The 25,552-nt window shown below is 35.4% G+C and overlaps 1 protein-coding gene across 4 annotated transcripts in view; it reads left to right on the top strand.

Annotated features, from left to right (window-relative positions):
- The window catches only part of ATRNL1 (attractin like 1), an 861,353-nt gene that overhangs the window by 207,471 nt on the left and 628,330 nt on the right, over positions 1-25,552 (top strand). For all 4 annotated transcript variants that reach the window (XM_055248210.2, XM_055248235.2, XM_055248225.2 and 1 more), the window contains exons 16-17: positions 8,213-8,426; positions 10,056-10,244. In XM_055248210.2, the coding sequence (XP_055104185.1) occupies positions 8,213-8,426; positions 10,056-10,244 (403 nt within the window). The remainder of the gene's footprint in view (positions 1-8,212; positions 8,427-10,055; positions 10,245-25,552) is intronic.

The following is a 25,552-nucleotide window of genomic DNA, read 5'->3' as shown; positions in this document are numbered from 1 at the left end:
TTATGCTGACCTCATAGAATGAGTTAAGAAAATCCCCTCTCCTTCAGTTCTTTGAAATAATTTGAGAAGAATTGGTTTTAATTATTTTTGAAAGGTTTGGTAGAATTCAGCAGTGAAGCCATCTGGTCCTGGACTTTTCTTTGTTGTGAGACTTTTCATCATTCATTCAAAATCATGAATTTTGTTGGTATTTTAAAGTTTTCTATTTCTTTTTCGTTCAATTTCTAGGTTGCATGTGTCCAGAAATTTATTCATTTCCTGTAAGTTTTCAATTTCTTGGAATGTAGTTGTTTATAGTAGTCTCTAATGACCCTTTATGTTTCTGTGTTATTTTAATGTCTCCTGAATTTTCACTTCTGATTTTATTTATTTGGGTCCTTTCTCTTTCTTGTTTAGTCTAGCAAATGGTTTATCAGTTTTCTTTATTTTTTGAACAAGACCGACATTTTGTGTCATTGATCTTCTGTATTATTTTAGTCCTGATTTCATTTCAATAAAGATCATGATTGCCATGATCTTTATTTTTTTCCTTCTTCTAATTTTGGATTTGGTTTTTTCTTACTTTGCTAATTCTTTGAGATGCAACATTAGGGTGTTTATTTGAAATCATTCTGTTTGTTTTTTTTGATGTAGACATTTATTACTATAAACTTCCCTCTCAGTACTCCTTTTGCTATATCCTACAGACTTTGGTATGTTGTGTTTCTGTTTTCAGCAGTCTTAAGTAATTTTTAAATTTCATTCTTAATTTCTTTCTTCACCCAGTGTTAATTGAGGACTATATTGTTTAATTTCCATTTATTCACGTTGTTTTGAATGTTCCTCTTTTTACTAATGTCTAGTTTTATTCCATTGTGGTCATGCAAGATACTTGGTATGATTTTTATTTTTAAAATTTTGTTGATATTTGTTTTGTGTCCTACCATATATGGTAATTCCTGGAGAATGTTCCACATGCTAATGAAAAGTATGTGTATTCTTCAGTACAGTGTTCTGTAAATGTCTGTTAGGTCCGTTTGGTTTATGCTGCAGTTTAAATCTGATGTTTCTTTGCTGATTTTCTGTCTAGATCATCTGTCCAATGCTGAGAGCATGGTGTTGAAGTCTCCAAGTATTATTGTTTTGGGGCATATTTCTCTTTTTATATCTAATAATATTTTCCTTATATATCTAAGTGCTCCAGCATTGGGTGCATGTATATTTATAATTTATAGTCTCTTACCAAATTAATCCCTTTCTTATTGTATAATATGCTTCTTTATCTCTTTTACAGCTTTTGAGTTAGTCTGCTTTGTCTGATATAAGTGTAGCTACTCCTGTTCACTTTTTCTTTCTGTTTGCATGGAATATCTTTTTTCATCCCTTCACTTTTAGTCTATATATGTCTGTCCAGGTGAGGCAAGTTTCTTGTAGGCAGTATATTGTTAGTTATTTTTTAAAAAAATACCTGCAGACAATCTATATCTCTTAAGTAAGGGAATTTATTTACTTTCAAGGTTATTATTGGAAGGTGAGAATTATTCTTGTCAATTTATTGGTTGTTTTCTGGTTTTCATACATCTTTTCTTCCTTTGTATATCCTTTCTATCCTTTGTTCCTTTCTTCCTCTCTTATTGTTTATTTTTGTAGTTACATGGCTTTCTGTAGTGATACGGTTTTATTTCTTTCTCTTTCTCCTTAGTGTATTGGCTCTACCAGTGAGTTTTAAAATTTTGTATGTGTTCATGATGGTGGTTATCATCTTTTCCATTCTAGATGTTAGGCTCCTTTGAGCATTTATTGTAAGGCTAGTCTATTGGTGATCAATTTCATTAGATTTTGTCTGTGAAAGATATTATTTCTCCTTAATTTCTGAAGGATAGCTTTGCTGGGTATAATATTTGTGGTTGACAGTTTTTTTTTGTTTTCTTCTCAATAGTTTGAATATATCATTCCATTCCTCTTGACCTTTATGGTTTCTGCTAAGAAATTCACTATTGTTGAAATGGGGATTTTCCTATATTTGACTTTACGCTTTTCTCTTGCTGCTTTTAGAATTCTTCATGTTTGATTGTCGATGATTTGAGTATCGTGTGCATTAGAGAGGACCTGTATAGGCTGAATCTATTTGGTGTTCTTTAAGCTTCCTCGACCTGGATGTCCATTTCTTTCTGAAGACGTGGAAAGTTTTCAAGTGATTTATTAAATATTTCTAGACACCTGTTCCCTTCTGTTCTCTTTTGTAGTGCCTATAATACAAATAGGTTTTCACTAAATGTTTCTGGTAAATGCTGTAGGCCTTCTTCACTCCATATTCTATTTTTTTTTTTGTTGCCTGTGTTATTTGCTTTTAAGTCCAGTGATTCTTCTAGCTGGGCATGGTGGTGTGAACCTGTAGTCCTAGCTACTTGGGATGCTGAGGTGGGAGGATCACTTGTAAGCCCAGGAGATTGAGGCTAGCCTAGGCAACATAGCAAGATTCCATCTCTGTTAAAAAAGAAGAAAGAGTAATTATTTTTTTCTGCATAGTTAAGTCTGTGGTTGAAGCTCTCTGTTGCATTTTTCAAGTTTTATTCATTGAATTCTTCAGATCTAGGATTTATTTTGTTCTTTTTTTCTAATATCTCTGTTGTTGAATTTTTCATTCAAATTATGAATTGTTTTCCTTATTTTGTTGAATTGTCTATTTGTCTTCTCCTGTATCTCACTGAAGTTCCTTAAGATTATTTTGAATTTTCTTTCTGATATTTCATATGTTTACTTATGTTGGGTTCTATTCCTGGAGAAATATTGTTTTCCTTTGGGGATATCATGTTTTTTTTTTTTATGTTTAATGTTTGATGTATTCATACATTTTATGTAGGAATTCCTACATAAAATTCTTCCAATTTTATGGAGTAGGTTTTGTATGGAAAGAATTATTAGTATGAATGGGTCTTGGGGTATTAGTTCAATGGGGTGTATTGGTATTGGTTCTAGGTAGATGAAGTAGTGTAGTCTACATGTAGTTTCTTCAGCTATAATCTACACTAGTGACATAGTAGTGACATTTTCAAGTGTCTTGGTAGCCTTTGCAAAGATAGTTTGTAGCAGTGGTGGTGTGGCTTTGTTGGAGAGTGTGCTCACCTTGCTGTTTCTCAGATTATGGGCATGTGAGTACACACAGTGGATAGGGCAACTTGCATTCTGGCTTGCTGGGGTTGAGGCCACAGGACTCTCACTCTGGGAGCATAGGCATGTAGTCACTTGGCTGACCTGGGGGTTGCCTGCCAGGAACAACCTATGAGATTGTTTTTCAAGCTTAAGATGTGAGTGTATAGCTGCTCAGTTGGCCTGGAAAGATGTTTTTTAGGGTTGGCCTTTGAGACTGTTTTTCAGGCCCAGGAGACAGGTTCAAGGCTGCTTGGCTGTCCTGGGGGCTTGCTTGCCAGGAACAACCCACAGGGCTATTTCTTAATCCCAGGATGCAGGTGCATTGCTGCTTGGCTGGCTTGGGGGAATATCTGCTGGGAATGCCTCATGGGGTTGTGTCTCAGGCCCAGGATATGCTTATATGGCTTCCTGGCTAGCCTGTGGGTGTGCCTGCCAGGGGTGGCCTGTAGAGGTGTTTCTCAGGTGCTGTATGTGGACTCATGGCTGCTTGTATTGCATGGAGGCATGCCCAGCAGTGGCAGCCTGTGGAACTGTTTCTAGGCCCTGATTGCCAGTGCAAGGCTTTTAGGCAAGCCAAAGGCCTGCCTGGAGAGGTTGCAATGTGGCTGTTTCTCAGGCCCTGAGTGCAGGCACGTAGCCGCTCCTCTGGCCTAGGGGCGTATTAGCTGCACAGAGGCTCAAGGGCCTCTCCTGCTTGGGGGAGGGCATGCAATGGTTGGACTGGCTCGGCTGGCTCAAGGACCACATTGTCCTGTGTGGGACTGCCAGAACATTCCTTTGGCTCAGAAGTGCAGTGGTGGGGATTGGTTTCCCTGCTGTGTAGGACCAGAGTCACAGCCAATGCTGGACCTAGGCTCTGTTCAGCTGGGGTTGTGGCATTCAGCTGCCTGTGTGGGCTTGGTGGAATGAAAATGAACTGCAGTACTGGAGAGGTGCAGAGGCTACTGGACACTTGAGCAAGGTACACTCCTGAGGTGGCTCTAGTCTCAAGATGGCACCATGCTGCAGCATCTTGGCTCACAGGGCTTGGGTAGGGAATGAGAAGTGCGCCCCTTGTATTCTTAATTGAGGGCAATGCAGCTGAGGGAATTCCTGGCAGCTTTCTAAACTGGGCTCAGAGCTTGTAAGGACTGTGGGATTCTTCTGCAGTGAGGATTGTAGGTGTTTTTGGTAGCAATGGGGGCGGGTGGGGATCTTCTCCTTACCTATTCCCTATAACAGGAAGTCACTGCTGATCCTAAAGAGATCCAATCCAGGTGGAGAAGACAGGGCAGAGGCTGGGTGCCTCCATGCTGCCTTTCTGGACTTCCATTCACCACAGGTGCATCTCCACTCCCCCACTGCACTCCAACACTCTCCCTTCGACACTCCAGTCAAAGCGTAGCTCTTTATTAATTGTCTCAATCCTCTCTTGTGGAAGGGATGAGCACCAGGTGTCTCTAGTCAGACATCTTGCTGACATCACTCCTGAAATTTTTGTATGGACACTCAGTCCACTATTACTGCCAACCCTAATTTTTGTGATGAAATATATTAATATTAGCATGTATATTTCTCATGAGTATCAATAATGGATAATCTAATTTCTATCCCCAGTTTCTGTCTATATAGCCAAAGCCTTTTCCCTATTAATAAAACTGATGAATTAATTATATCCTTTGGCTTTTATAAATATTAAAATATTTTGAAGTGGATATTGCAGTATGGTACTTCTTGGCCTTATAAGTTTTTTTTTTATGTCTGGGATTAATAGGGTAAAGAAAAACTATATTAATTGTATTTATATGAACAGTTGATTCAGGAAACTACTTTTCTGTGAACTGTAGCTATTTTTCTGTGAAGGATAGACCAGTAGTTATTCATTTAGTATACATTTATTACTTTCAGTGTACTTGGCAATCTACTGCTTTCTGAGATTACAGAGTTCAAAAGACAGTTGCTGTTCTCAAAGAGCTTACTGGAGAAAGAAACAAACACAATTCTGCTGAAATGTGATAATTGCAATGATAGATGCACACAGGGTGCTATATGAAGATAAAGGGTAGGCATCTAACCAGTAATGTGGACCTAAGAATAATTTCCTAGAGGAGTGCCATAGCTATGTCTTATAGGATTTGGAGTTGGCCAGCACATGAAAATATTGGTAAAGAGCCAGAGAAATGCCTGTCTTTTCTCTTAACTTGTCTTGAGAGCTACTAGCTTAATGGCTAGAGGATAAGATATATGAGGTAGCATATAGGAGAGACCTATCAGTTTTATAATATTTTTGAAGAATGTGACAAGGTGTATTTGTAAAGTTTTATTTTTAGCATATGGGACAAACAACTAAGTTAAAATCTGTTTATATTCTTGTGATGCCAGGAGCTTTATTTCTTTTACTACAAAAAATAAGGGACAATTACTCTCCAGGTGCAGTGGCTCACGCCTGTAATCCCAGTACTTTGGGGGGCCGAGGCAGGCGGATCACGAGGTCAGGAGTTCGAGACCATCCTGGCTAACACGGTGAAACCCCGTCTCTACTAAAAAAAACACAAAACAATTAGCCAGGCGTGGTGGCGGGTGCCTGTAGTCCCAGCTACTCAGGAGGCAGAGGCAGGAGAAAGGCGTGAACCCGGGAGGTGGAGCTTGCAGTGAGCCAAGATCAAGATCGCGCCACTGCACTCCAGCCTGGGCGACAGAGTGAGACTCCGTCTTAAAAAAAAAAAAAAAGGGACAATTACCAATGAACATGTGAAAATTAGTTCTCACTACCACTTATGCAGAGCTTATTATTGGCAGATTCAAATTCCCTTATATTTAGAAAGTACTGGTATTTGATATTGGAACTCTGTTGTTTTCTTTCTTGCTTAAGCCATATTATTTTTAGTTCTTACAATATAACCTTGAAATGTGCTTTTTTGAGATTGCATATTTCAAGATTGTTATGTTAGTGTTCATTTTTTCTTCCCTATTATTATAAGTAATAATGATTGAACTAATAATTATTTTGAATGTGTGATGAACTTAGACTTGATAAGTTCATCACGCATTCAAAAGTTCCATTTGTTGAGGAATATGATGCTAACTAGCATGCCCTGTAAATGAAGAATGTTTTGCTTTATCAGAAAGCTGAACTTTAGCAAGATTTCAAAGGTGGAGACTTCTGGAAGGTGGCATTCAATTATGTATATCTTTATATAAAATGAATTCTGAGTCATTACACTTGTATAAACTGAAGATAACCCTTTTTTGGCAAATAAAGATTGACAAATTCATGCACTTTATAGAGATATCTTGGGTCAAATGATCATTTACTTATTGGAAATGGCTAATGAAATGTTACAGTGATTTATGGTGTGCTGCAGTAAATTTTCATAATATAGTTATTTATCTTACATAAGATAATGAACTGCCTGTCCATTTCATTTACTAATAGTTACTTTAAATGTTTTATCAGCAGCTTCATTTTTCTGTTTTCTTCCTCTTCCTCTCAGATTTTTATCATGATGAATTAGGGAGTAATATTTCATTTTAAATGACTTGTCTTGACTATAGATAGTTCAGGGATATAGGCAGAATTGCTGTCATGTGAAACACAGTTGTTAATCTGAAATATCTATGTTGAATTGACTCCTGCTGTTATTATCAAGATCTGTAAGAATGTTATAGGTTTTTGCTTATCAAAGTATTTTTCAGAATAATATATGAAATATATGCTGATCACAATGTGAAGCAGCATGTGTATTTTTATAATTAGAAACATTATTTATTAAGTACCATCTTTGTTTTAGGCACTGTGCTGATGATGGAAGATAACAATTTTTATTTTAATGGATTTTGTTTAGCAAAATTTACTGATTACCTACTATGTGTACAGTACTTGGGCAATATGAGATCTATTGTCATAACAAGAATTTATAAGATATTTAAATTTTATCCAAGAAACATTTGTTGAGTGTTTACTATGTGAAATTTATTTTATTTGTACTCTGCACACATTTCTAGGTGTGTGGCTATCTTTTAAGATCTCTAGGACCATATGCACATCATAATTAGAATAAATACTGGATATAAATATCTTATTTCTATGTTGTTAATGTCTAAGGTGGAGAAACATTTTTCTCTATCCTGGTACTCCATAATGTTTAAAAAAAAAAGAACAATGTGGCATTTTGAAATCATTTCACATTGTAATATAATATTGGTAGCTTAGTATTTTGGAAAATAAATATATTATCATATATATTAAAATAGAGGTGTTTATAATCTAAAAAAATTTGTAAAGATTAGTAACTTGGATCATGAATATATCATTTTTAAATATAAGAAGAACATTTTAAAATTGAGTAATTATTAAGGTTATAAATATGGTAAAGATTTTTATTTCAAGTTAATTTTGAAATATTACAGCATTAAGAATAGTTATGTAGCATTTGTCAATCTTAGTTAAATTTTAGGCACAAGCATCAGATTTTATTACTTTTGTTGTTTTTTATTAATAAAATTATATGACATTAATTTATCCAAAAATCATGTAGAAGTCCAAATTTATTTGTAGACGTCTGAGCTAAGAGAGAGGCAGTTATTCTTCTGTAAGTCTTTTTGCTAAGTCTTGTTATGAAGTCTTCACTCAGACTCTATATATTGTTTGTTGATTTTATTTTCTATTTTCACAATGTAGATAATGGCAATTTATCTTTAGAGTCTTAATCCTATAACTGATTACATTGATAGTAGTAATAGTAATAGAAGCAGCAGCAGCAATAACAATATGTTAAGTTTTTAAATAATCCTGCCTTATCAGATAAATAATTATATCTCCACTTTATAGAAGAGGAAACTGAGGTTCATGAAGGCTAAATAAATGATGCCAATCATGTAGCTAAACATAAAACCTGTGTTTTAAAAACGGTGTTCTATTCTACATCATTCTCCAAAATATGCTGTAATTGTTAATTATTCTTAGTACTAAAACTCATTAGAAAGGCAGTTTTATATATTTCCAAATATGATTTTTAATGATAATGAACTATTTGCTAAGGAATATGCCATATTTTTACATCTAACTTTCTTTGAATGCCCCTTTTCCTGTTGTTTACAGAAAGTATCACCTTGGGTAGGCTTGCGCAAGATCAATATATCCTATTGGGGATGGGAAGACATGTCTCCTTTTACAAACACAACACTACAGTGGCTTCCTGGCGAACCCAATGATTCTGGGTTTTGTGCATATCTAGAAAGGGCTGCAGTGGCAGGCTTAAAAGCTAATCCTTGTACATCTATGGCAAATGGCCTTGTCTGTGAAAAACCTGTTGGTAAGTAGTCCAGTAAATTAGCATTCCTTTAAAAGTATGTTTCCCACCCATCTTCTCATCTTCTAATTCCTTCCTTCTAGGGTGTAGTCTGATTCTCTGATATTTATGTAAATTTTATTTTTATACACATTCTTCCCCACTTACTATTAGTGATCTCAGCATTAACTTGTGAAAATAACATAATATTATTATTTTATGCAATCTTTGTTGGTTCAAATAGTGAGATTATGAACATATGGTTGTAGTTACTTATAATATAGCAATAATCTATTCTTAATTCATTAATGTCTTTTACTTTTATCATTATAGTGTTTGGGAAGAAGATTTGTTTTTAAGATTAATGGCTAATTGGGACTCCTTTTACTCTTGTAGACATATTATTTCAGTTATCAAGTAAAAAGAAACATTTTTGTTACATCTTCTGAAATGGAGTTTTGCTAAGTAAGAAAGGAATATTGAATTCTTTTCTTTTAAATCTTATATTTTTATCGTGGTAAAACATACTTAAAATTTACCATTTTAACCATTGTCAATGTATTTTAATGCCAATTCAGTGGCATTAAATACTTTGACACTGTTGTGCAAACATCATCACCATTTATCTCCAGAACTTTTTCATTTTGCAAAACTAAAAATCTGTACCCATTACACAATAACTCTCCATTTCCTCCACCCCACCCCCTACAGTCCCTAGCAACTACTATTCTACTTTCTGTCTCTATGAATTTACTACTTCAGGCACCTCATATGGTGGAATCATACAGTATATGTGCTTTGTGACTGGCTTATTCCCTTATCATAATGTCTTTAGGGTTTAACCAAGTTGTAGAATATATGAGAATTTCCTTCCTTTTTAAGGTTGACCAATATTACATTATATGTAAATACTACATTTTGTTCATCCATTCATTTATCAATGGATACTTGCGTTGCTTCTACCTTTTGGCTATTGTGAGTAATGCTGCTATGAATGTGGGTGTATGAATACCTGTTCAGCTTCTTGCTTTCACTTCTTTGGAGTATATATATATATATATAGCCAGAAGGAGAATTGCAAAATAATGTGGCAATTCTGTTTTTCGCATTCCCACCAGCAGTGCACAAAGGTTTCAATTTCTCTCCATCCTTGCCAATATTTATTTCCTATTATTTTTAAATAATGGCCATCCTAAAGACTGTCATAAATATTGTATCTTGTGTAATATTTTATGATAAGCTGTACTTTTATTCTTTGTTTATATCAAAGACATGTTCACTTATGGGACATTTACTTTGTAAGATGTGGAATGCTATGGAAAACATTGTGGCTGGGAAAAAATTGTGGCTGGGAAAATAAACAGTGCTGGTATACAAACTAGGTCATAGATTACATTACTACTTATTTAAAATTATACAACTTTATATACTTTGTAAGGAATTAAAAGTTTCAAAGGAGTTATACATTTTCAAATTTAATAAAAATTTTAAGAAGTATTGATATATCATCTTTGTTTTTATTAACTCATCATATTATAATACCACAGTTGGCTTAATTGAAACATGCCCTGAATAGCAAAGCAAAGAAAACCCATACAATTGTGTTAACATGAAGTTAAAAATGAAATTATTGTATTTGTTTATTTTTTCCAGTTAGTCCAAATCAAAATGCGAGGCCATGCAAAAAGCCATGCTCTCTAAGGACATCATGTTCCAACTGTACAAGCAATGGCATGGAGTGTATGTGGTGCAGCAGTACGAAACGATGTGTTGACTCTAATGCCTATATCATCTCTTTCCCATATGGACAATGTCTAGAGTGGCAAACTGCCACCTGCTCCCGTAAGTATTTATCTAGAGTGACTTCTCACTTGACAGCAACGTAGATTACTTTTCTGTGATGTAAAGAAGAATTAAATATTTGAAGAAGTTTCAAAAAATGAGAAAAAATATTGTTATGGCTACTTTTGAAACCAACTGGTACTGTTAACCTCTGATTTTTATTATATCATCATTTTGCATTCCACTAAGTATCTTACCCTAAATATTAACATTGCCACATATGTACAGCCCCTTTTCCCTGAACTGTGTGTATGCTGCAGACAGCATAACACTTCATGAGAGTGTTCACCTCAAACATCACAGATTGCTTTGGTGAGCCTTTTTAGTGTCTTTTAATCTAGTTCAGTTCCCATATCTTTTCCTTATATGACTTTGATATTTTTGAATAACCTATACCAATTGTTTTGGAAGTTTCTCAATTTGGATTTGTCTAATTTTTCCCTCATGATTAGATTCAGGAAAGCATTTTGGGGCAAGAATATTTTATCAATGTTGGTGTATCTGCTACAAGTATAGAATGCACAGTCTTGAAATCACATAGAGTTATGTCAGCAGGGCAGTTCTGGGCTTGCTATGAGTTGTACTTCAGCAGAAAGATCTTGCCCCTTGCTGGTCTCTCATGTTTTCTAAGGACTATAGGATAAGGCTGCACCTGAATGAATGTTTAATACTGGGTACTATGTGGTGAGAGCGGCCTTGCTTACAAACACAAATGGCATCAGAATATAGCTGCCAAGGGAATTGCATAATGCTACTGGTAGCACTGGGTAGCCTTGTAGGAACTTGAGACCATGTGAAACTCTTTCTGCTTGGGAGAAGAAAGTACTGATCTTAGCTAGCTTCTCCATAGCAGAGAATATGGTTTATCTTTCCACAATCCACTCTTTGACACTGACGCTCGTCAAAAATATGCCTTTTCACCTGAATTAATTGGTATGTTCAGATTGGGAACAAAAAAGTAGAAAGTTTTATTTACTCCTGCTGCTCTTATGACCTCTCAATGTTGGTTGCATTCATTCATGTCCCATTCATTGGTATCTGTCCCTCTTGTAATTAATCCAGACTTTATATCCTTTTTTTTGAATAATATACTTTTCAGGGGCCCAGTAGTTACCATTCTACCACCATAGAAAGCTGCAGAATCACCTGAGATAAAGTTGGTATCCAGGTTTTTTTTTTTTTTTTTTTTTTTTTTTTGAGGTGGAGTCTCACTCTGTGGCCCAGGCTGGAGTGCAGTGGCCTAATTTCAGCTCACTGCAACCTCCACCTCCCTGGTTCAAGTGATTCTCTTGCCTTAGCCTCCCAAGTAGCTGGGAGTACAGGCATGTGCCACCATGCCCGGCTAATTTTTGTGCTTTTTTAGAGATGGGGTTTCACTGTTGGCCAGGCTGATCTCGAACTCCTGACCTCATGATCCACCCAGCTCAGCCTCCCAAAGTGCTGGGATTACAGGCATGAGCCACCGTGCCCAGCCGGTATCCAAGTTAATGTCTGTTGAAGATGCTTTGATTTGAACAAAGCAAAATATCAGTTACTTGGTAAAGTCCAAACAGACAAATAAAATGAGAAGTTCTTTTGGTTCTTTTTCAATTCTCTTCTTCTCAACATCTGAGTGTCCAGGAAGCTCACAAAGAAAAAAGGAGCAAGAGTCCTTAGATTTTTTTTTCTTCCAATACTTTAACCTGCAGTAAACAGGATTTGAAATGAGTGAATCTAATTAACATGTTGGTGTGTTTGTTGCAGGTTCCAAAGAAACTGTAGTTACAGTTCAGTCAAAGGAGACAAAATGAAAGCCACTTGGAGTCCAGTGTATCTGTTAAACTCAGGAATATGTTGTGGTTGAAATGTATTCAATGAGATAGGGAAAGCAACAGTTTCTCTCTCTATACAGGAATTCTCTCCAGGAGATTTTTATCCCAATTCTAATTCCTTTCTCCTAACAGCCCTAAGTTCTCCACTATCATCATCTCTCTTCTTTTGTCATATTTGAAACTTCTAAAGGTCAAAGGTCCATTTTAGGTTTTTGCATCAGTCCACTGGTTTCCCTCTGTCCCTCTCTCTCCAGGAAATAGCCACTTGGAGTTTTCCTAGGAGTGTAGGCCATAACACAGCTTGTTTCTATAACTTTCCTAAGTATCTTCAGGACTTTCTTATTAGATCATTGACTTTTTTGCAGTCCCTCCATAGGAGCAGCCACTGGCAGCCTGACTGATGAAAATACAAACAACTATCCCAGCAGCAATATTTATTTTCTGCCCATCCACTCTTCCTTCCCTCCTTTTGAGCTTTCTTGTTTTTCCTCTGAGAGGCAACCCATTCTAGTTAGCAAATATAGTAATGATATGGCTCCAATGAGTGGAGGAACACCAGGGTTCTTGTCTCACGTTGAATTAGATTAAACAATATGGACACACGTGGAGTGGTTTTAAGGAGCGGAGAGTTTAATAGGCAAGAAAGAAAAGAGAAGGCAGAAGGAAGAGGTTCGCTCTTACAGAGACAGAGGGATGGGGGCTCCACAGCTGAAAGAGGAAACCCCAAGTGTGGTGCATACCAGGCAGGTATATGTAGAGGCTGGAGAAGGGGGTGTCTGATTTGCATAGGGCTTAGGGGATTGGTTTGACCAGGCATTCATTCACGTAGCCTTAGGAAAAAAACTGGCCTTCCCACCCTAGCCTTTTAATATGCAAATGCAGGGCACCATGATGTTCTACACACGTGGGGATATGTGGGGCGGCCATGTTCCCAGGACCATCTGGGGCAAGGGCAAGAGGACAAAGGTGGGAATCGCCATGTTGAGGGGACCCAGTTTCTAATGGCTTGCATATGCATACTAAAGGTTGCCGGCTCGGCTCTAAGAGCCGGGACTTTTCTGTTACACAAGAAACACTTTTGGAGGTGTTTTAAAAAGAAATGAAAACTTTCCAAGGACCCCTTTTCTATCTGCCTAAAATAATTTCTTAATAACTTCTATCACAGTAATTTCATAATTCTGAGATCCCTGTTGGTGGTAAATCTATGTTGAAGCCTATAAGTATATGGCCCTTAGAAAACATGGTCACCCAGTTGATATTAGTCCTTCTTGCTCAGATGAGTCATCTTCCCATTTAGAGGTAGCCACTGCGTAAGGCAATGCACGTAGAGACTCACTGACTTTCTAGGCCTTTCATCACTCCCAGTGGTCCCGTCAAATATGTATTTGGTCGATAGTGGGCACCACTGTTGCTTGAAGAGCTAAGGCAAAACAGTAACACATTGCAGGCTAGAATCCCAGCTGCAGCTGTTGTGTTCATTTGTTCCTTCAGGCTCTTGGCATCAAGTGGAGATGTATGCCTGGGATGGGCATGGTTGGATGTATTATGGGTTGAGCTCCCTGTTGATATCCCTTTTTAGGAATTGTGATAAGGAATGGGGGTGTTGTACCTGATCAAGTGTGTGGCAGTGTGGTGGTTGCAGGCATACAATGGCCTTTTTAGCACAGCAAAACATTTCAAAACTAGGAGCCAGCTGCCCAGGAGAGATGAATACAAGAGTTGAAGACTTGCGGGGAATGAGACAATGCGCACCTTCTCCTGCCTCAATAGTCATGCTTGTCTCTCCACAAACATTATTGTTCAATGAAAGAAGCTAGACATGAAAGATTACATACTGTTTGACTACATTTGAGTATAAAGTTAAAAAATAGTCAAAACTGCACTATATTGTTTAGAAATGCGTATTTAGGTGGTAAAACTATAGAGTAAGGCAAAAGTTTATTCTCAAAAATGTCAGCTAGAGGATGTTGCTGGGAGAAGTTTAGGAGTGCTGATTAGGAAATGAAACAAGAGAGGCAATGCTCCACTTCTAGGCTTTGTGTGGGTCCAGAGTGTGTGTTTTATAGGAATTTATTAATCTTATATTTTTCTTTATGTAATTGTATATGTGTTATATTTCACAATAAAAAAGGCTAAAAAGTAGGGAAAAACTGGTTTGTGAAAGTCTAAGCTCTTATACTCTTAACAACTTTCTAAAAATTATTTAGGATTAAGCTTATGTTCTCACAAGTTTTTCTTATATCCCATTCCTTCTCACTTGTTCTACTTTTTTGTTTTTTTACAATTTTTTTTGGTGGTATAACACACATAACATAAATTTTACCGTTTTAACCATTGGTAAATAATCTTTAGTAATTTCTTTCAAATAAATTGTGACATAAACTTTTGAGTCTTTGCATGTCTAAAAGTGTACTTTTCATTTTCAGTTGAATGATAAAATGGCTAAATGTGGTATTCTAAATAATTTTTTCCTTGAACCTCTTTAGCATTCAGTGTTGTAGATGAGAATTCCAATGCCAATCTAATTTTCATTCCTTTTTGGAACATCTTTTTTATCCCTGCTTTGGGAGCTTTTAAGATTTTTTTCTTTCTTGTTGGCATTCTACAATTTTTCATTGTTTTAATTCAGTTTTTCTGTGATTGATGTGGATCTTTAAAATTAATTTTTTTTACAGTTTCTCATTGAAGAAAAGGATTTTTAGATTTTTTAGATTTTCTCATTGGCTCTTTAAACCTGAAGAGTAGTTTGTTTCTTCATCTGCTAAAAATGTTCTGTAATGTCTTAAAATACATGTTTTCTTCTCTTGCCTCTTGTTGCAAATATTAAAATAGTTGCTGGAACTTCTATATATATCTTAATATTTCTTAACTCTATTTGCATTTTTTATATTTTTGTTTGCTAATATTTAGCTATTTTTTCTTTTATAATCCTTTACTTGGGACTTTTTATTTAGTTGAAATAAGTTTTTTGAGAACACTGTAATTATACAGTGCAAATATAAAAATTGTTGTAACTGACTTTTTTTTTTTTTTTTTTTTTTTTTGAGACGGAGTCTTGCTCTGTCACCCAGGCTGGAGTGCAGTGGCGCAATCTCGGCTCACTGCAAGCTCCGCCTCCCGGGTTCAAGCAATTCTCCTGCCTCAGCCTCTCCGAGTAGCTGGGACTACAGGCGCCCGCCACCACGCCCGGCTAATTTTTTTGTATTTTTAGTAGAGACGGGGTTTCACCGTGGTCTCGATCTCCTGACCTCGTGATCCGCCCGCCTCGGCCTCCCAAAGTGCTGGGATTACAAGCGTGAGCCACCGCGCCCGTCGTAACTGACTTTTTTGAGAAGGTTAATGAAACATAATTCACTATTTTCACACAAGTATGAATTAAATTTCTACCATTGACAAATCAAATAATTATAACTAAATACCGCTGGTGGGACTGTCAGCTAGGCAAGCATAAGTCAGGTCTTCAGGTCTGCCATTGTGTCTCTTGTTTTTGATCTTTTGCTTCTTTTGTTTTCTTGATTATTATAGAGGCTTCACTGTCTACTTCTACCATTTGTTCCTTGAGCAGATAGTGTAGTTTGCTATTTTTTCTTCTCTATACTTCCTTTCTCTGTTCTGTTGTCATGTTCGACTTTCCTGAAGCTATGTATAGATCATTTGTGCTGATAATGTCCAATACTACTCTAACAGTTATTTCTATTTCACGGGGTTTTTTTTTGTTTGTTTGTTTTTGGTTTTTTTTGAGACAGGGTCTCACTCTGTCACCCAGGCTTGAGTGCAGGGGCACAATCTTGGCCCAGTGCAATCTCCGCCTCCTGGGTTGAAGCAATTCTGCTGCAGCCTCCCGAGTAGCTGGGACTACAGGCGCCTGCCCCATGCCTGGCTGATTTTTGTGTTTATAGTAGAAACGGGGTTTCACCATGTTGGCCAGGCTGGTCTTGAACTCCTGATTTCAAGTAATCTGCCCACCTTGGCCTCCCAACATGCTGGGATTACAGGTGTGAGCTACTGCGCCCGGCCTCCACAGGTTTTTTATTATACATCCTGTGTGTCGTTGTGGGGAAGAAGGGCATTGAACATTGCCTCAAGGAGACTTTGTATTTCTGGAAGAAGTAGTTACCTGGCAGTGATCCACTGTTTGTTAATAATAAACTCCTTCATTACATTTAATATTTCCCATGTTTTTAACCAACCAACATTTGTAGGGTAGTGAAGAAATGCCAGGAGGTACAATAGGGACTAGGAGTAAAATGACATTCTTGTTCAAAATACAAGTTAAAAGTAGCTGAGTGTTACTCTTTCATAGATGTCAGCTTCTTGGCGATGGTTTTAGTATGCTTTTGACTTTAGCTTTATAACTTTTCAGGATAAATTATATATAATATATTTACATTATGGTTTTCTACTACACGTCTATTCATTTAACATCTGAGTATTTCAAATATTTTTATACTTATCAACAAAACTTTGTATTGGAAGTGGTCTTTTAGTTGCCTTCAGAAAGTTGCCTTAATGTTCATTTGAGGTTTACTGGTAAATAGAAATTAAGGGAAACTTTTCTTTGGAAATGAGAAACAAATAGGATTTTGCAATATTCTCCAGTATTTTTCAGTTATAATATTGTGATATCATTGTTTAAAATTCACAAATTGAAGAGAGGAAATACATTTTAAGACAGTTTTTGACTAATGGTTTCTGAGAAAGCTTTGCTAATAATTGGCATTATTAATAATTGATATATTTTGGGTAGTCAGATATTCTACTTGTGAAAATGAATTCCCGGGCAATGTTTAAAGCAATAATAGGAGATGTAGTCCTAAATGTATAAAGGTTCAAATGAAAGTTCAATTACATTGATATAGTAAAAATAGAATAATACGCAACTTGAGGATAAGGTATTATCTCACAAATCTATATATTTTTCACTATTTGTAAGTTTATGTGTTCAATTTAAACACTTTAACAATTAAGGAAGGTAATCATTTTTAAAATTTGATGACAATTTCTTAGATTGATTTTTTAATATTCTTACTCATTTGAAAAACAATATCGAATATTTTACAACTTGATCTTTTGAAAAGCCAAAAATAAATAAAACAAACAGGATTGCTCCAATTACCCATATTTCATACAAGTCCTTATACCACACATAACTTTAGGAACAATAGCATAGCCTGCATAAGGTTTCTCGTATATTATTTTCTATAAGAAAGAGAAGAAAAATTAGCACATGTCAGTTTTTGAGTCCCTACTAAATATTAATTAATTTTCTGTTAATTATTTAGCAATTCATGTTGCTTTCTACTCTTGAACAAAAACAAAATCAACATTCCTTTATTTAATATTTTTATATCTGAAATGAAATCCAAGAGAATTAGGATGTTGCTCTGAACTTGACATTTTTGAACTTATTAGTAAAGGCTAAAATCTAATAGATAAGCAGAACTAGAGGATTAATAGTTTCTCATTGTCAGTACAGAAAACCCAGGATTCTCTATGTAACCTAAGATTTCCCCAGCTGTTTGGAAGCATGAATAAGAATGTTGTATTGAGAATAGTTCAGATTTAATGTGTCCATAATGCATCTTAAGATATTTTAATGATTATCTTTTCTATTTTTTGATTTTGAAATTTTAGTCGTATAAGGACCATTTATTTTTTTTTAATTAAATTAAATTTTTAAAATTTCAGTGGCTTTAGGGGTACAATTGGTTTGTAGTTATATGGATTAATTGCACACTGGTGAAGTCTGAGATTTTAGTGCACCTGTCACCTGAGTAGTGTACGTTGTACCCAGCATATAGTTTTTTTAATCCCTCATCTCCCTCCTTTGCTCTTCTGAGTCTTCAGTGTCAGTTATACCACTCTGTATGCCTCTGTGAACCTATAGCTTAGCTGTCACTTATAAGTGACAACACATACTATTTGTTTTTCCATTCTTGAGTTACTTCACTTAGAACAATGCTGTTGGCTCCATCCAAGTTGCTGCAAAAGACATTACTTTCTTCTTTTTAATGGCTCATTAATATTCCCTGGTGTATGTATAACACATTTTCTTTATCCACTTGTCACTAGATTGTCACTTAGGTTAGTTCCATATCTTTGCAGTTGTGAGTTGTGCTGTGATAAACACATGTGTGCAGGTGTCTTTTTGATATAATGACTTATTTTCCTTTGGGTAGATACCCAGTAGTAGGATTACTGGATTGAATGGTAGATCTACTTTTAGTTTTTCAGGAAACCTTCATACTGTTTTTCATAGAGGTTGTGATAATTTACATTACCACCAGCATCGTATGAGCTTTCCCTTTTCACCATATCCATGCCAACATCTATTGTTTTTTGACTTTTTAATAATGTCCATTTTGCCTAGGTAAGGTGATATCTCATTGTGGTTTAAATTTACATTTCCCTGATGATTAGTGATGTGGAACATTTTTCACTTTTGTTGGCCATTTGTGTGTCATCTTTTGACAAATATCTATGTCATTTGTCTACTTTTCGATGGGATTATTTGTTTTCTTCTTGTTGATATGTTTGAGTTCCTTGTAGATTCTGGATATTAGTCCTTTGTCAGATGCATAGTTTGCAAATATTTTCTCCTGTCTTGTGGGTTGTCTGTTTACTTGGATAATTATCTATTTTGCTGTGTAGAAGCTTTTGAGTTTAATTAGGTTCCTTTTATATATTTTTGTTTTTGTCGCATTTGATTTTGGGGTCTTAGTCATAAATTGCTTATGCCAATGTCCAGAAGAGTTTTCCTTAGGTTTCTTCCAGAATTTTTATGGTTTCAGATGTTAGATTTAAATCTTTAATCCATCTTGAGTTGATTTTTGTATATGGTGAGAGACATAGATCCAGTTTCATTCTTCTACATGTGTTGATCCAGTTATCCCAGCACCATTTATTGAATAGGGTGTCCTTTCCCCAATTTATGTTTCTGTATAATTTGCCAAAAAATCAATTGGTTGTAAGTATTCAGCTTTATATCTGGGTTCTCTATTTTGTTCCATTTTTCTGTGTATCCCCATTTTTCTATGTGTCTACTTTTATACTAATACTATGATGTTTTGATTACTATAGTCTTTTAGTATAATTTGAAGTCGGGTGATATGGTACCTCCAGATTTGTTATTTTTACTTAGGATTGGTTTGGCTATTTAGGCTCTTTTTTGGTTCTATATGAATTTTAGGATTTTTTTTTAATTCTGTGAAAAATGATGTTGGTGATTTCACTGGAATTGCACTGAACCTGTAGATCGTTTTGAGCAGTATGATTATTCTCATGATATCAATTCTTCCAACCCTTGAGTGTGGGATGTGTTTCCATGTTTTTGTCATCTGTGATTTCTTTCAGCAGTGTTTTGTAGTTCTCCTTGGAGGGATAGTTTACCTCCTTGGTTAAGTATATTCTTAGGTATTTTATTTTTGCAGCTGTTGTAAAAGGGGTTGAGTTCTTGATTGGATTCTCAGGTTGGTCATTTTTGGTGTATAGCAGTGCTACTGATTGGTGTACATTGTTTTGGTAACCTTAGACTTCACTGAATTGATTTATCAAATCTGGGAGTCTTTTGGAAGGCTCTTTAGAGTTTTCTAGGTGTACGATCATATCAAAGTCTTTAGGGTTTTCTAGGTGTACGTATAAAATCACATCTTTGTCTTTAGGTTTTTCTAGGTATACAGTCATATCACTGGCAAAAAAGGATAGTTTGACTTCCTTGTTTCCTATTTGGATGCCCTTTATTTCTTTCTCTTGCCTGATTGCTCTGGGTAGGATTTCCAGTACTATATTAAATAGAAGTGATGAAAGTGGGCCTACCTATCTTCTTCTAGTACTTAGGGGTAATGCTTTCAACATTTCCCCATTCACTATGATGTTTGCTGTGGGTTTGTCATATATGGCTTTTATTATTTTGCGGTATGTTCCTTCTCTGCCTAGTTTGATGATGGTTTTTAATTATAAAGATATGCTGAATTTTAATGAATGTTTTTCCTGTAATTATTTGAGATTATCATATCACTTTTGTTTTTAATTCATTTTATATGATGAATCATATTTATTGACTTGCACATGTTGAACCATCCCTGGGATGAAACCTACTTGATCATGATGAATTATCTTTTTGACATGCCATTGGATTCAGCTTGTTAGTATTTTGTTGAGGATTTTTTCATTTATGTTCATCAGAGATATTAGTCTGTAGTTTTCTTTTTCCTTTTTTAAAAAATATAAATATTGCATTTAATAGCATAAAAAGATGTTCCAAATGTGTTGTAAGCAAAAAGAAAAAATTTAGTTTAAGCTCCAATTTTCTGTTTAAAAAATATGCAACTGTGTAGTAGAGTATGCTACCTTCTGGGTAGTTTTTAAAAACAGGATTTTTTTTTCTTTTTTTAAAAATTTTATTATTATTATACTTTAAGTTTTAGGGTACATGTGCACAATATGCAGGTTTGTTACATATGTATACATGTGCCATGTTGGTGTGCTGCACCCATTAACTTGTCATTTAGCATTAGGTATATCTCCTAATGCTATCCCTCCCCCTTCCCCCCATCCCCCACAACAGACCCCGGTATGTGATGTTCCTCTTCCTGTGTCCATGTGTTCTCATTGTTCAATTCCCACCTGTGAGGGAGAACATGCGGTGTTTGGTTTTTTGTCCTTGCGATAGTTTACTGATAATGACGGTTTACAGTTTCATCCATGTCCCTACAAAGGACATGAACTCATCATTTTTTATGGCTGCATAGTATTCCATGGTGTATATGTGCCACATTTTCTTAATCCAGTCTATTATTGTTGGACATTTAGGTTGGTTCCAAGTCTTTGCTATTGTGAATAGTGCCGCTATAAACATACGTGTGCATGTGTCTTTATAGCAGCATGATTTATCATCCTTTAGGTATATACCCAGTAGTGGGATGGCTGGGTCAAATGGTATTTCTAGTTCTAGATCCTTGAGGAATCACCACACTGACTTCCACAATGGTTGAACTAGTTTACAGTCCCACCAACAGTGTAAAAGTGTTCCTATTTCTGCATATCCTTTCCAGCACCTGTTGTTTCCCGACTTTTTAATGATGGCCATTCTAACTGGTGTGAGATGGTATCTCACTGTGGTTTTGATTTGCATTTCTCTGATGGCCAGTGATGATGAACATTTTTTCATGTGTTTTTTGACTGCATAAATGTCTTCTTTTGAGAAGTGTCTGTTCATATCCTTCACCCACTTTTTGATGGGGTTGTTTGTTTTGACAAATGGGATCTAATTAAACTAAAGAGCTTCTCTGCACAGCAAAAGACACTACCATCAGAGTGAACAGGCAACCTACAGAATGGGAATTTTTGCAACCTACTCATCTGACAAAGGGCTAATATCCAGAATCTACAATGAACTCAAACAAATTTACTAGTCTGTAGTTTTCTTATGTTCTTCCCTGACTTTGCTATCAGGGTGATACTGGCTTCATAGAATGAGTTAGGAAAAATTTCCTATTTCTCAGTCTTTTGCAACAGTTTCGGTAGGATTGGTACCAATTCTTTGAATATCTAGTAGAATTCGGCTGTGAATCCCCTGGCCCTTGACTTTTTTTGGCTGGCAAATTTGTATTACTGATTCAGTCCCGCTGCTTGTTATCAATCTGTTCAGGATTTTGATTTCTTCCTGATTTAAGCTAGGAGAGTTGTATGTTTCCAGGAATTTTTCCATTTCCACTAGATTTTCTAGTTTGTATGCATTGAAGTGTTCAGAGTTGTCTCAAATGATCTTTTGTATTTCTATGATGTTGTTTGTAATGTCTCCATTTTCATTTCTAATTAAACTTATTTGAATCCTCTCTTTGTTAATCTAGCTAATGGTCTATCAATTTTATCTTTTCAAAAAGACAACTTTTCATTTCATTGGTCTTTTGTATTTTCTTGGTTTCAGTTTTATTTAGTTCTACTCTGATATTTGTTATTTATTTTATTCTGCTAGCTTTGGATTTGGTTTTTTCTTGTTTCTGTAGTTCTTTGAGATGTGACATTAGGTTGTCAGTGTGTGATCTTTCAGACTTTTTGATGCAGGCATTTAGTGCTATAAACTTTTCTCTTGGCACAGCTTTTGCTATATTCAAGGTTTAGATAACTTATATCACAGTTATTGTTCTTTTTGCAGAATTTAAACTTTCAATCTTGATTTAATTGTTAACCCCAAAATCGTTCAGGAGCAGATTGTTAAATTTTCATGTGTTTATATAGTTTAGAAGTTTCCTTTTGGAATTGATTTCTAGTTTCATTCTACTGTGGTCTGAGAAGATACTTGATATGATTTTTATTTTTATTTATTTTATTTTATTTTTTTGAGACAGAGTCTTGCTCTGTGGCCTAGGCTGGAGTGCCGTGGCACAATCTTGGCTCACTGCAACCTCTGCCTCCTGGATTCAAGCAATTCTCCTGCCTCAGTCTCCCGAGTAGCTGGGATTACAGGCACATGCCAGCACACCCGGCTACTTTTTGTATTTTTAGTAGAAACGGGGTTTCACCATGTTGGTCAGGCTGGTCTCAAACTCCTGACCTCGTGATCCACCCACCTTGGCCTCTCAAAGTGCTGGGATTACAGGCCTGAGCCCCCGTGCCCGGCCAATTTTGATTTTTTAGAACTTATTGAGACTTGTTTTGCGGCCTGTCATATGGTCTATCTTGGAAGATGTTCCATGTGCTGATGAGAAGAATGCATATTCTGCAGTTCTTGGGTAGAACGTTCTGTTAATATCTGTTAGGTCCATTTGTTCTAGAGTGTAATTTAAGTCCAGTGTTTCTTTGATGACTTTCTGCTTTGATGATCTGGTTAGGTCTAGTACTGTTTGTTTTATGAATTTGGGAGCTCTAGTGTTAGGTGCATATGTATTTTAGATTGTAATATCTTCTTGTTGCATTGATACTTTTATCATTATATAATGAACCTCTTTGTTTTTTTCTTTACTGTTGTTCCTTTAAAGTCTGTTTTATCTGATACAAGAATACTACTCCTGCTTGCTTTTGGTTTCCATTTGCATTGAATATCTTTTTCCACCCCTTTACCATGAGTCTATAAGAATCTTTAAATGTTAGATGTGTTTCTTGAGGATAGCAGATATTTGGTTTGTGGTTTTCATCCATTCTACCAGTCTATGTGTTTTATGTGGAGCATTTATACCATTTACATGTAACATTAATATTGAGATGCGGGGTACGTTTCTAGTCATCATATTGATGGTTACCTGGTTACTTTGTTTTCCTCATTGTGTTATTACTTTATAGGCCCTGTGAGTTTTATACTTTCAAGAGGTTCTATTCTGGTGCATATTGACCTTTCATTTTAAGATTTAGAACTCTTTTTAGCTTTTCTTATAGGGCTGGTCTGGTAGTGACAAAATCCTTAGCATTTGCTTGTCTGAAAAGGACTTTATTTCTCCTTCATTTATGAAAGTTAGTTTTGCTGGATACAAAATTATTGGCTGGCAGTTATTCTGCTTAAGGAGGGTAAAGAGAGAACCTTGATCCCTTCTGGCTTGTAAGGTTTCTGCTGAGAAGTCTACTATTAGTCTGATAGGTGTTTCTTTATAGGTTATCTGATACTTTTGTCTTAGTGCTCTTAGAATTCTTTTATTCATGTTGACTTCAGATAGAATGATGACTATATACATTGGTAATGTCGTTTGTGCAATGAATCTCTGAGGAGCTCTTTGAGCTTCTTGTATTTGGGTGTCTACATTTCTAGCAAGGCCAGGGATGTTTTTCTCAAGTTATTCCCTCAAATAAGTTTTTCAAATGTTTTTCTTTTTCTTTTCTCTCAGGAACACCAGTGATTGTTAGGTTTGGCTGTTTTACCTAATCTAATATTTCTTGGAGACTTTGTTCCTTTTTAAAATTATTTTTTCTTTATTTTTGTTTGGTATAATTCAAAAGCTTTGCCTATGAGGTCTGAAATTATTTCTTCTACTTTGTCTTAGAGTAGTATTTGTCTAAGACAAGTATTGTTAAAACTTTCCACTTGCATTTTGCAATTTTCTAAATGTGCCTTTCATTTCCAGAAGTTTTTTTTTTTAAATGTATTGTTTTCTTAAAAATTGTATTTGTATTCTGAATTGTTTTTTTTTTTAATTTTCTTATGTTGGTTTTCACCTTTCTCTTTTATCTCCTTGAGTAACATAGTAGTCAACCTTCTGAATTCTTTTTCTGGCATTTCAAGGATTTCATCTTGGTTTGGATCTATTGCTGAAGAGCTAGTGTGATCTTTTGGCGGTATTATAAAACCCTATTTTTTCATATTGCCAGAATTATTTTTCTGGTTCCTTCTTATTTCTGTAGGCTCTTATAATTATTTTTGAATTTATTTTTGATTCAACTGTGCTTTTTTCATTTCTTTTTTTCCCGTTGAGGATGTGACTTCAATGTTTGTAGTTTATTTTAATCTAATTTGGCTCTTGGTGCTTTCAGTCATGAAGACTCTATATGAATTCCTTGGTCATAGGGAGCCTTTTCATGGTGGTATTCTCAGATGCTGGTTGTAGTAGTGATGTGCTCCATTTATAAGCAGGTGCACTGTCTCCTGTGGGGTTGGAATGGCAGAGGTATCATGAAGCTTATTTCATTCGCCAGTGGTGTGTACTTTTTTATTTATTTATTTTTTCTTTCACCAGTATTTTATTCACTGGGTTGAACAATTCAGACTTTAGGTCAATAGGTGGTGTCCACAGGTAAAATCTGGCTGTTGCTAAAGTAGGTATCATGATCCTTTCTTTCTTTTTTTTTAAATTTTATTATTATTATACTTTAAGTTTTAGGGTACATGTGCACAACGTGCAAAAGATAGTTTTAAAATAAAACTTACTTTCTTAGGAAATACCTGTATAACAATATTAGAAAATTTGATTTATTCAGGGTGAGTCCCACTAAAGATTTACTTTCTCCTCAGATGATATATGATACAAATCATTACATGTTAGTAAATAATTGGAATGCCAAGCCAATATTACTAATCAGATATTTTCCCTTATGTCCTATTGATAGCATAGTAACCCAATATACTTTTGAAAACAATTAGAATAAACTAGTTAACAAAACTGTGGGCTAACTGTAATCATAGACATACAATAAATGTTTTAAACCAACAAAACTAAGGAGGGATATGGTAAATAGGAAATGTTCAGTTATCTAAGGATTTTTAAAATTGTGTCATTTAGGACTGTGTACTGTTGAAAAAATGTAAGATTTTAAAGAAGGATTCTGTGTCAATGAATTACGTATCTACTAATTTAACGCTAGCCACTTTTATTTAATGACTCAAAGAGTATTCTTCCTTTTTAATTTCTTATCAAGAAAATACGGGAGATGATACTTACTCTCTACCTTCCTATGAAGGTATGAGATTCTTACGCCCCAAAGGATTCACAACTACAAATAACGTTATAATTGGTAAATTTTTAAATCCAATATTCTTTTATCTGTGCACAGTCAACGATATCAAGTTCCTGA

Source organism: Symphalangus syndactylus, chromosome 2 (assembly GCF_028878055.3).
Source record: "Symphalangus syndactylus isolate Jambi chromosome 2, NHGRI_mSymSyn1-v2.1_pri, whole genome shotgun sequence".
Classification (NCBI taxonomy): domain Eukaryota; kingdom Metazoa; phylum Chordata; class Mammalia; order Primates; family Hylobatidae; genus Symphalangus; species Symphalangus syndactylus.
The sequence above is the reverse complement of the archived record's forward strand: the minus strand, read 5'-3'. Positions and strand labels throughout refer to the sequence as shown.